We start from the raw sequence: 12412 nt of genomic DNA on the forward strand, positions 1-12412 counted from the left end.
AACAGTTGTTTTTCCACCTTCAACAAATGCAGACAGTTCCCGTTTCCCGAGAGTATATCACAGAAAACACCTGCAAAGCACAGGAACATATATACTCTCTGTCATTCCCAGGTACATTTTAAAACAACTCTATTTATAGTGCAATAAAAATAAAGAGCTCAGGTGCCACAATGTCCACAGTGTGGAATTTTTTAATTTAAAAATTTGTATATTCCAAATTCCTTAATATCCTTAAAAATATTTTAGAATATGATGGCACTCAAGAGCTAAAGCACTATAAAAATACATTATAAAATATATAATTAAAACAATCAAGTTCTTTCCCTCCCTGCGGAAGCGGCACTTCGCGGGCACCACAGGTGAGCAGATGATATACATACTCTGAGCTCTAACTTCCCTGGTGCCATCTGTGGCCATGGCAGCCCTGGCGTGACTCACATGTCACAGCCCCTCCCTCTCAGCATCGAAGAGACACAAGGACACACACACACAGCGTCATTTTGTGGCAATGGGCATGCACCAACTCCCACTGTGCCAATGGCTCCTCATTCCAAAGTCCTGAAGATTTCAAAGAACTGCATAGCTGTGAAAACTCCATGTTACAGTCCACATACTGTATGTCCATGTGTGTATAGAATAAACTGGCATATTCCCAAACGTGGCATGCGGAAATGCCTGGGTGGAACGTGCGCACAAAAACACACATTAGGTTTCAATGTTTTATGGGGCCTTTCCTTAGATTTGAATACTGTACTTACTGTATATTATATCCGATAACCCTCACCCTACCCTTAAATATAAGTATCATATAATTATTTTTACATTTACTTTGATTTATAAGCTGTTTGCTGGTATTTCTGGTATGCAAAAAATTAAACATTAACAATGGTCACATTTTCCACTTTATCATAAATATATAGTCATATACAGTATATGTCGCATCCAGTGTTTTCTTTTCTCATTTCGTCTTTTGCCACTAGTTTGCAAATGGAGACCTCAACACAACAAACACGGACATACATTTCTCCACGCTCTGCCTTTATGTTGTTTAAAGCTACGTTTCTTTTACCTTGAGGATTGTAATGGAGGCTGATGGGGTGAGCTGAAACGTGCCAGTTGTGATAAATGCACATTATGATGTGACTGGAGGCTCGTCTCCTATGATCTGAAGAACGATTCTGCTCTTGCTCGTTTCTGACACAGATGAATGAAGGTGAGCACGGAGGCAGGCAGTGATGGAGAGCTCCGTTCAGCTTCAGTGCCTCAGCATCTGTAAGACCTCCTCCTCTCTCAAAACACTATGAGCACACATACCATACAGAACACTACAGTCCTAAGACAGTAAAAGGGTACACATACATTGGGCTTGCAGCGGCAGAAGTGGAAAGCAAAAGTGACCAACAAACAAGCTGAAAGTAGTACATACAGTATGTACTGTACATACAGTAGGCTTCATGTACTAAAATTAAAACATTTTACACCAGATAAAAAAGAATTCATAAATAAATGAAGATCTTACATTAATGTTCCATCATGTTCTCAGATGATCTGACTCCCAGAAGTATGCGGCTGTGGCCTAATTAAATTAAGGATTCGGATATCTCTCGCAAACAGAATTACACACCATTCAGTAATCTTAATGGGCCTCGGGGGCAACACTAATATTCTATATCCATCATAATTTGCTATTTAACAGGAGGAGGCCCTGCTCTTTCAGGTAGCTCTTGCTCCCACGGAGAAGTAATTTCACCCTGTTCAAAAGCCCCTTCACCGAGCTGCACCAGAGGGCTCTGCCAGCCTAATGGAACTGTCATAGAGATGTAAATAACATTGGCACTCTGTGAAACAAGCCATGAAGGGCAGGAGAGTTGAGAGCAAACATGACCCTGACTAAACCTTCCCTCTCTGCTATTTAACACGCACACAAATGGGCAGTCACACGCTTTATACATCAGACATCTGTTACGCAACTGGCTTTTAGTACTGAAGAAAAGTAAGTGTGGGAATGATTCATAACTTAACTAGACAGATGTGTTTTACATCAACAATGCAAGTGAACACTAAAAAAACTTTAAGTCAAGTATGGAGTCGGTTAGAAAGTGTGGATGGCAAAGCTCATGAATATTAATTAGAAGTTCACATTTTTCATGTCACGTGATTCATGAAGCCTTCAGGTGGTTCCAATTCTTCAACTTTTTTATTAATTAAACGACTTAGGTCTTTAAATAGGTCAATAGTTTTGCTACAGTACAATGCGTAGATGACTTCCGGAAACTATTTAGAGGATATATGAACTGCCATTGCTGTGATAAAACTGTTCCATTGCCGTCTACAGAGTTAATACGACTCTTTCTCTCTCAATGGCTCTGGATTTTAACAGAGAATATTCCACTTTCTAGTCACATTGTCAAATAAATATTCATAAGCCAAGCCTTTACCTTGGGTCAGCTCATAAATGTGAGTTGTACAGGTATATAGATGTTCCCTATTTCCAATGACCAGTATCTAAATAATAGCATTGATAATCCTTATCGAACCTTGACAACTTTGCAAAATGTAAACACTGGTCAAAAAGCACTTCCGGTTTAAATTTTTATTTGATTAAATCTTAAACATACATAATTCGTTTCACACTTTTATTTGGTTATAAATATTGTGATAATGGTCTGTGTTTTGTTATTATTGTATCAACTCCACCGCTGTCTGCCACGCCCCCCTGCATCAGCACCTTCTCCCAGCCATTCCTGTCGCCTTTCACCTGATTTTTAAACTCACGGATTACACTCTCCATAATCCTTTGCACGCCATGATTGCAACTCCACCCCTTTAACTGTCAATCTGCTGCCAGTTCCCTTTCAAAATCAAATCGCAGAGAAAGACGAAAGCCACGGCCACTATTTTTCTCATTAGAAATTCCATTTCACTCAGAAATGTGTCCAAATACGGAAGTTAAAACGATCGCAACTTCAAGTTCACAGGGACTTTGAAGTAACCATGAAATTTAACAGGAAAATTCTATGTGTTGCAGTGATATTATAAATGATTTAGCCATGAACACCATTATTTTTTCAAAACTAATTTGCACCTGTAATCTTTAATAAAAACATTAAGCTCCTCTCCCCCTCTCAACAACACCTCTTCACCACATGACGTCAGCAACAAAAAAGAGGTAGAACTATACTGACTGTCCAATGGCCAGACAGTTTTAGCCCTCCCCTCCACGCCCAATTTATAACAAACCAATAAAAAAAGGGAATGGCAAAATAAAACCTGCATTACATTTTCTTTATAATTTCATTTAATTATATATGTCACGGTACGGAAAACAAGTCAATCGCAACTTTCATTTCCTGGTGACTTTAAGACATCTGGAGACATTCTATGAGGTCACAAATACTGCTGTCGTGAAGTTAAAATGACATCAGACTTCATTTCACAATGACTTTGGAACATATTCCCTCTGAGGTCATACGTGGATCCTTTATGTGTTGTATTTAACTATAGTAATAATGACTTTAGGGTTGATGAGGTTAAACTGCTAAATGCCATACATTATAATGACATTTGAATGAATATGAAATTATTTGATTGTTATGAAATGAGTCAAGGCCTGATAAACAATCAACTCTGACACAACCCCTCTGTGAATGGATCCCCTACCTGAGAAGTTTTTTTATGGGTCGCTGTGTGAAGGCAGGCAGGCTAAATGGCAAGGAATGGAACTGACTGATTCTTTGAAGATGCCAATTAGACAAGCTGCCATTTAGATCAAACACAGCAAGCCTTTTTCAGTGCAAAGCCATGGCATTTATCAGCAATTCCTGCTTGTTATGAGAACAGGTTGAGGGCTGAAAGTATAAAGTGCCCAACCTTCCTAACAAGATGAGAGAAAACTGCTGAAAGGTAAAACCTCAAAAGAGGGAAGCACTGAGATCCAGAATACCCCTCATTGCAAGGCAAGAGAGTGAAAGGGTTTTGGAGGTGAATGTTATCTTGATTCTTATCTTGACTAGCCATCTGATGTGATCTTTATTGCTTTGAGCTTCGCTTTTTCTTAATTTCAATTTCTAAAGCAATAATACAGATATTAATAAACGGTTTTACTCTCGGGGGTTTACATAGAGCCACAGCCAGTAAATGTGTCTAAGGGAGGGTTTGAACAATGTTCCTACTGAGCTGTGCCTATATGCAGTCAAACAGATGGACAAACATTTAAAGGCAGACCCAAAAATGTGTGAAAAGAAAAAAAAAGGTATTCTCTTAAATTAGAGCTTGAAGGGACAGTTCACCCAAACATGAAAATTCTATCATGAATTACTCAACCTCAAGTTGTTCCAAAGCTTTATAAATGTCTTTGTTCCGTTAAACAGAAATAAAGATATATAGAAAAATGTTCACAACTGAGATTTCTGGGGAACCATTGACTACCAAAGTAGAAAAATTGCAATTGCAATGGCAAGTTACACATCGAGTCTGAAAGGGACAGTTCAGGCAAAAATAAACATTCGGTCATCATTTGCTCACCCTCGAGTCGTTCCAAATCTAGATGAATTTCTTTATTTCTGTTGAACACCTAAAAATATTTGGAAGAATGCTGGAAAACAAACAGTTTTTTGCTTACATTGACGGCTATAGTAAGAAAAGATACAATGGTAGTCAAATGCGCCCCAAAACTGTTTGCTTCCTACATCCTTCAAAATGTCTTTTTTGAGTTCAACACAACAAAGAAATGTATAAAGCAATTTTAGTATGGTAGAAAAATATAATTTTGTTAAATAAAGTTGAATTCTTCCACAATACTTAGGATTTGCTGACTGAGTCTTTTGAAGCTTGCATAAGTAACTGTGGAATGGGATTCATTAAGGTGGCAGCCTCTGTTACAGCCGATAAAGTCATCTCATTACCGATATCACATGCAAGCACACACTCCCTTCTTTGACCTCCACCGTACATACAAAACACATTCACACAGATTAAATTCAGAGGTGATATGTAACTTACTGAGGAGGAGAGTCATGGTACATGACATTGACTTGAGAAAGGGTCTCAATATAAGAGTCAAAGTCAAAAGCAGGGGGAAACTCCTCAATGCAGGCGGACCTCAGCTCTCCAATGGAGTCCCCATATGAGAGGCCATCTGGAGCTGTGGAGAACAATCATACTGACGAAACATGCTGTACAACGCTATCACTTGAAACATGGAAAAACTGTTTGGAGATAATTCACTTAAGACTTGCATAACTTAAAATTTACCACCAAAACTAACACATATTATTCACTATGGCTTTCTATGTTCCTGTTCCTCAGTTGTTAGAGAACTGTGTTATTTGTGCATTGCAAAAGTTGCAGGTTTTATTCCCAAGGAACAGACATAATGATAAAAGTCCCTTTTATAGATTAAAGCTGTGTTAAATGTTAAAAACAATAAACCATTTTGAAATTAAGTCGTTAACATTCTTTTAGCAAAATAATTTTTTTATAGTGCAAGATGTGATAAATTTTGAACACAGGACACTCACCGTAGCTGGCACGCAGGTGGGGGTTGCGCAGTCGGCTGTCTTTGCGCAGACTTCCCACGATGATGGTGACGCAGGAGAGGAAGAGCACCAGGCCGATAACAATGCCGGCCACCACCAGAGGGGACACCAGCAGGCTGGCTTCACTGACCCCTTCTTGGCAGTCTGGGTACTCATGAGTCTGGCTGCTCTGGTTTGAGCTCACTGTATGGAAGGCAGAAGATGGCAGTGAGAGAGAGAGAGAGAAGAAAGAAAGAAAGAAAGAAAGACAAAAACTATGGTTCAAGATTTCAAACCATTTTCAAAATTGTAATCCATCAAGTTCCACAGTGTACACAATAGAGTCAAACTGGCTATGTTCAGAATACTTTATCACTTTATGAAAAATGCAATAACTATGTTTAGTTTATTTAATATTATTTAATCTTAAGTGAAGTGTAACTATGAATGTACACTAAACTGCAGTGTTTTTTGTTGTATACCATACATTTGGGCAAATATAGCATAAATACTGGATGTACAATATTAAAGAACATGTGATATGCAATCACATGTAATAAGCTATATCAATTTTTATTTTCATATTTATGAAGTAAAAACAACAGCAGTTGACCACCGTGCTGTAGAACCATAACAAAATATCCATTTAAAACATAAAAAGAACATATACATTATACAACTATAAAAACGCAATTCAACATAAGACATCAAAACAGATTTTTTTTCTAATAAGTTTTCTTATAATATTCTAATAAGAGAAAAGACCTAAAACTCTAAGAGCAAAAAATATTTCACGTGCAATTTGCTTAAATATGTGACACACAATTAATTTTGAATGTCTATGAAAATTATATTAAAATATGAAAAAATGAAAATGTATATAAACAACATACATTCTTTCTGGGATAGGAAAGCATCATTACAACTTCTGAAAGTGAACAGCCCTGTTTCACTATTGCAGTAAATAAAAACAAATCTGAAAATGTTTCTGTAAACCATTGTAATATGTGTACTTTCGATATGCATCCCTAATTAAAACAGAAAGGTAGTTCATAAATTCATAAAAATTCATAAAATGTGCATCCTATACACAATGTAGTACTGCACATGCACACACTATATAAATCAGCATGCCATTCTGAACAAAGCCATTTGTCAATCCCACAGATGAGTTCACACTGGTGTGCGATTATGTCAGTTCCTGTACATTAAACCTGCTGTGAGAGCAAAAACACACATGCACATTCGCTCACACACCTACCTCTCTGTGGACCGCAGATCAGGAACGCTCCCCAGACTTTCATCCCTCAGCGGATTAGATTCTCAAGTCTGCAGTGTTTAATTTTTAATCCTGACCCGTGTGAATTTTTAAATATGCGGGGAGGAAGACTTTCATGTCAACTTGCGAGAAGCCCAACTCCAGCCATTAGCTCTTCTCTGACTTCCGTCACCCTTTCCATTTAGAAAGAAGGAGAGGAACCATAATAAGCCACACACACACGCACTATACAGTAAGCTACAGGCAGATTCAATAAAGCCTATTGGTAAAGAGAATGATGTTAACACTATGTGGGTCTTGTGATGCCTCCAGGCCTTTCTGAAGATAAACAAGGCGCAAATCAAATCAATTTATCTGTGAGGTCCACAGTGCTTGAGCGGTAACCACATATACTTGGAGGAAAAGGAAACATCACTGTCAGGTGTAACAATTCACTTAAACGGGCACAAGCTGTGAATGAAGAACAAACAACCGGAAATTGTGTGTTTGAAGCTGTATCCAGCCCAGATTACATCGCTAATGATTTTGCCTTTCAGCTGTAAATAAATATGAGGACAGAATGCTACATTTGATTTGTACTATTAATGTACGATTCATTTGATAATTTTTGGATTGTTTAATTTTATTACTTTTATTTAAAATGAATGGTAATATTTTCTAAGGAAAGTATGAAATAAATGACCTGTCGACTGGATTGACAGAACCAAATATCACACTTTCCTGATGCCAAATTACACCACTGGTCAAGAGTTAATATTCCCTGAAAATGATTACATTTTTCTATTAACTTTTGGAAGCTTTTGGCAAATAAACTGCAGGGCTGTGCGTTTTTGTGAAGTGTGTTTGTCGTTGTGCTTGTTTGTGTGGGACATTAAACAATGGCGCACGGCTATTTTACTTAGGTTTAGTCTATTTTGCGAGTTTTCAGGCTGCATTGAGTCCATACAACTAGATGCGGACTCAGGGATGCAGAATCCTATTATTTAAATATGTCAACTGGCTGTTCTGTTTGTCTGGGTGAATGAACTACACAGTTTAACGTGCTACGGAGGAGGGGGGATTTTCAGCAGTTTTACATGACATCACAAGTGTGTATTATAATTTTTGTAATTTTCTTATGGCATCTGATAGAGCGGTTGGACTTGGAAATGATATTATATGACCTTATATGGTGGTGCGTGGCAACAGGCTTAACAAGCAGATAAACAAAAGTTTCCTAAAGTATGTAGTTCTGCAGCTCTGAATTATTAAAGTTAATGTGTGCTAATACGTAGGTGGCCAGTAGTGGGGTCTCCAAAGATACAACAGGACTGTGTCTTCAGGACTACCGCAGCATGGCAACCTCCAGGCATCCATCTGGTCTTTGTTAACACTGGAACACATGTCTACCGTGCCCTCTTACTCAAGTGCATGATGTGTGTCTTTATGAGCAGATGCTGACTCAGATTGCAGTTTACTTTGGTCAGCAGTGTGCCACTGTTTTATTATGTCAGATTTGCGTGAGTGTGTGGCTTATATAAGTTGTCATGTCCTTCTGCTGTCCTTCCCTCTGGCACTTGCATCTTTGTCCTGTCTATATAAAAACACATGGCTTTGTGCTGAAGGTCGAGGCAGATCAACATGCAACTCTATTGCATAATCACAACAATGTATGCTTCTTGTGCCCTTCTTCGACCTCTCCTTCTCCCACACACAAACACACTCTTGAACTCAACGGTTTCTACTCTTGTTATCATCTCTCTTCTTATTGCATGCTTCCCGCTGGGAACATTCCAATTCTGTGGCACAGATTTCCAGACTTTAACCCACATCTTCAATTCTACATCTTTCCTACAGAGCCATTTTTAAGTTCTACACTGAAGAAATACTATTTCTAATAGTAATAGAATACTACTTCATTAGTATGTTTGTCAGTAAAATATCTATGCAGCCCTTAAACAAGATACTGTACGATTGAAACGTACATGGTGGTCCCATAACAAAGAAATAAAAGAGATTATATTTCCTATTTCCTATTACTGTTTCTCCTAGACAGGATGAGATTAAATGGAAAGGAAATTAAAACCTCTAAGGATTTTCCCTGATTTCTATAATTTAATATTAATTTTAAAGGTTTAAAGGGGTCGTATGACACGGCTAAAACAAATAGTATTGTTTGATTTAGATGTAATGCAATGTGTATACACACTTTTAGGTTCAAAACGCGGTGTTTTCCATGTACCGTGCATGTTTGTATCTCCTCTTTGCCCCGCCTCTCTGAAACGCATGTATTTTTAACAAAGCTCATCGCTAAGAAAAGCGAGGTGTGCTATGATTGGCCAGTTAACCAGTGTGTAGTGATTGGTCGAATACTGCAAGCGTGTGACGGAAATGTAACGCTTCTTACCATATTTGGAACATCAGGCTCCAAAGCATTTGTACTTACAGGTACATCCATCTTACTTGGGCTTGCCTGCCTCAGACTAAAGGAGTTTAAAAACCCTGGCAGTAGGGGTGGGCGATCTAGAAAAAAAATTCAAATCACGATTTTTTCCAGATAGATCACGATTCACGATTTTATCGCGGCTCTTCTTCAAGTTGGTTTTAAGACTATTTAGCAAATTAAAGGGGCTTCAATACAGCCAAACTGAGTCCCCATATAAAAATATACTCTATTAAAATATTCTTCAAAATATAAATGGTATAAAGTTAATATTTAATGAAAGTGCAAGACCATAAATCATCTGTTAGCAAAAAACTTTACATTATGAATTTTGTTTTTCATCTTGTTGCGGCACTCGGAGTAAAGCTGTGGAATGGGCGTGGAGGATAAATATTTTTGGCTGGGTATTTCGTAACGTGGATCTACGACTTTGAGCAGTTTTTTAAAGTCCTAATTTTTCACAGTCTTTATGGGATTCATGTCTTTGGCCAGGTAAAATGCGACCGCGTCAGTGACATCTTTCCAGCGCTTGCTCGTTCTGTCATACGGATACGTGTTTTTTTTTCTCAAATGGTTCTTTCGCTAAAGTCGTTGTTTAAGCCTTTTAGTTTCCCTATGCTTGGTTGTACCTGATTTACTCACGTGGGATCCCTTTATAATTTGACTGTCGGCATACTCTTTCAGTCCCTTTTATTTTGAGGTGGTGAAAAAGGTTTGTTGTGTTGCCTTACGACGCTCGAATCTTATCATTGCCACATTTGCAAATAACTGTTGTTTGGGCCGTGTCAGTTGGGGAAAACCCAAACCATTTCAATATTACTGATGTAGAATTTTTTTTGGGACCAAGTCCTCCGTGTGTCCCTCCATCTTCACTGACCGCGTCACTTAATCTTACTGAATTCACAAGCAACGTATACGAGCTTGTTTACATGGCGCAATCTATCGCAAGTATGTGGTCGAATTCTATAGAACACTACTACATAGGACGATTTAACGATTTTTCCGAAAAAGTGGATCGTGCAGTCATTTTAATCGTTCGCGATCTAATATCGTCATATCGCACACCCCTACCTGGCAGATTATAAAATATAGTTGCAGCACACACATAAGGAGAATCTTGACAGATTCTCTTATTTCAAATCTTAATCATGTTCATCCTAAAAGATTCGAACTCCTGGCTCATCACACACTACAAGATAACTTTAAGATTGTCGTACCTGAGAACACGCAAATCACGTGTTTTTGAGTTGACATGGAGACATCTAGCAGTATTATGGCATTATGTCAACTGGTGAACACGCAGGGATGTTTTTTTCTGGTAGCAGTTAGATAAAGTTGTTTGAAGCAGCAGCTTGTTCAGTAGGTTTAGTGGGACAAGAACTTAAGGACATACTGGAATGGGTAAGAAGTGTTCAAGGTAGAAAATACTTATACTGGTATCTAACTTAAACAGGAATAAGAGCAAGAATATGACTAAATAGAGAAGTTGACGAGCACCAGATGATGGCAGTAGTGCAAAATTACGGATGCAGGCTGTGGGAAAAAAACAAGGAAAAGAAGCAGCCAGCCGCTCCTGTTCACTATCTATAATACAGAACACAATGGACATTGCGAAGCAACAACTTGAAGGATGCATTATATTTATTCTGTTGCCACATTTCAATGCACTGCAGCAGTTGCAGTTTACATTTTTAAATGTCTGTCAGTCACTCCGTCATCTTGTAGTCTTGTCTCTCATTGGTTGTTGTAAAAGTACCAACGTTATCACCCCGTTTTGAAATCCTAAATATCAACATGTTTGATATGATCAGGTTGGCCCCGTGCAGATGTTCTCGGAGCAAATCGGGATTTGTAAGATTTGATCTGTGTATGCCTCACATTAGGTGATAATCTGAATCAAACATCAAATCCGATCGAGGCCATGGATACCTTTTTTTTAAAGATTCTCAGGAGGGAAAAATCGGGGTAAAATCTGACCAAGAATCCTGTAATCTGAGCTAGGCTTAAATCTACTCATTCCACGAACTGACGTAGATTTGTGGGGGTGTGGTTACACGAGGCATTTCAGGAAGGTCTGGGTGAGCATTCGCTTTTAGATAGAATGCATAATAAAAACAAGTGTTCGCGCCATATGACCCCTTTAACAAACACAGAGATTAAGTCTAATACTTTAACTAATGTTTTGATGTTAATATAGTTCAATGTATTCTGGGATGTGGATGAATGGAATTATAAAAAGCTCTTTAGAGATATTGTACAAAAAGCTAGATTTAAAGCCACAATATGGAATATTTGGACTGCTAGATGGCGCACTTTCAAAACAACAACAAAAGGCGAAGCTAAATTACATTATCTATGAGAGTGTAATTATGAGACATGTCGTTTTCACCATCCAGAGGCATATGGTGATCACCCATCATGTTCACGGATGAGGTAATGAATTAAGTTTATTTTATGTCATTTTAATAAATTAGCTAGCAAAAAACGTGGAATGTAATGCTACGTTAGCCCGCGACTGATATTGGACTTTGTCAATTGATTTGACAAAAGTTTTATCTGTTTAAAACAGTCATACAGTCGTAGATTAAAAAGTAAATTGGGACGAACCCACAGCCTTTACAAGTAATGTTATTGGCTACATATGTTTTCCGACATATACTGTATTTCATTGGCTAACTGCATTCATAACTATTCAAATAATCTGTGCATGAGTATTTCGTGTCGAGTAAAAAAAAAGTGCTTTCCTGTCTATTAAAACACATGTGTGAGCGGAGTCTCTGTCGAGTCCAAGCTGTTCACGAAGCTCTCTCTATTTAGAAAACGCCACGCCGATATTAATCCTTGTTTTATTTCTTCGTTTGTCCATAAGCCTGCTTGCCTCATTTGGCCTACGTTTCAGCTTTTTGGGGTTTCCTTTACTCGCCAAAGAGTAATCGTGACCCATAATTATAGAAAAACAGATGCTGCATCCCAGATGCTGTATAACCACTTTCGCATTTGCGTGCTGCCATAGTTTCTACAACCGGAAACTTAGGGTAGTGCGGAGCACCGGATATTAAGTCGCTGAAATATGACAAATACAAGGGATAAAAGATTTTTTTTTAAATAGGATTTCTCTTGATTTGCACATTCTTGGCAACATTTGGGATCACGTAAGTATCCAACTGCATGAAATATATCACACTGTGCCATTGA

At 38.1% G+C, this 12412-nt stretch overlaps 1 protein-coding gene across 2 annotated transcripts in view; it reads right to left on the reverse strand.

The window, feature by feature from the left end:
* Nucleotides 1–12412, reverse strand: part of bean1 (brain expressed, associated with NEDD4, 1) — a 40005-nt gene that overhangs the window by 9509 nt on the left and 18084 nt on the right. Inside the window, exons 3-5 of one of the 2 annotated variants that reach the window (XM_056743581.1) lie at nucleotides 6778–6968; nucleotides 5520–5720; nucleotides 5002–5143 (exon numbers count right to left, since the gene is read on the reverse strand). In XM_056743581.1, the coding sequence (XP_056599559.1) occupies nucleotides 5002–5143; nucleotides 5520–5720; nucleotides 6778–6820 (386 nt within the window). In that variant the 5' untranslated portion in view covers nucleotides 6821–6968. The remainder of the gene's footprint in view (nucleotides 1–5001; nucleotides 5144–5519; nucleotides 5721–6777; nucleotides 6969–12412) is intronic. The other variant, XM_056743572.1, reaches the window with a different exon arrangement.

The sequence above is a fragment of the Triplophysa dalaica genome, chromosome 1 (genome assembly GCF_015846415.1).
Source record: "Triplophysa dalaica isolate WHDGS20190420 chromosome 1, ASM1584641v1, whole genome shotgun sequence".
NCBI classification, from domain to species: Eukaryota; Metazoa; Chordata; class Actinopteri; order Cypriniformes; family Nemacheilidae; genus Triplophysa; species Triplophysa dalaica.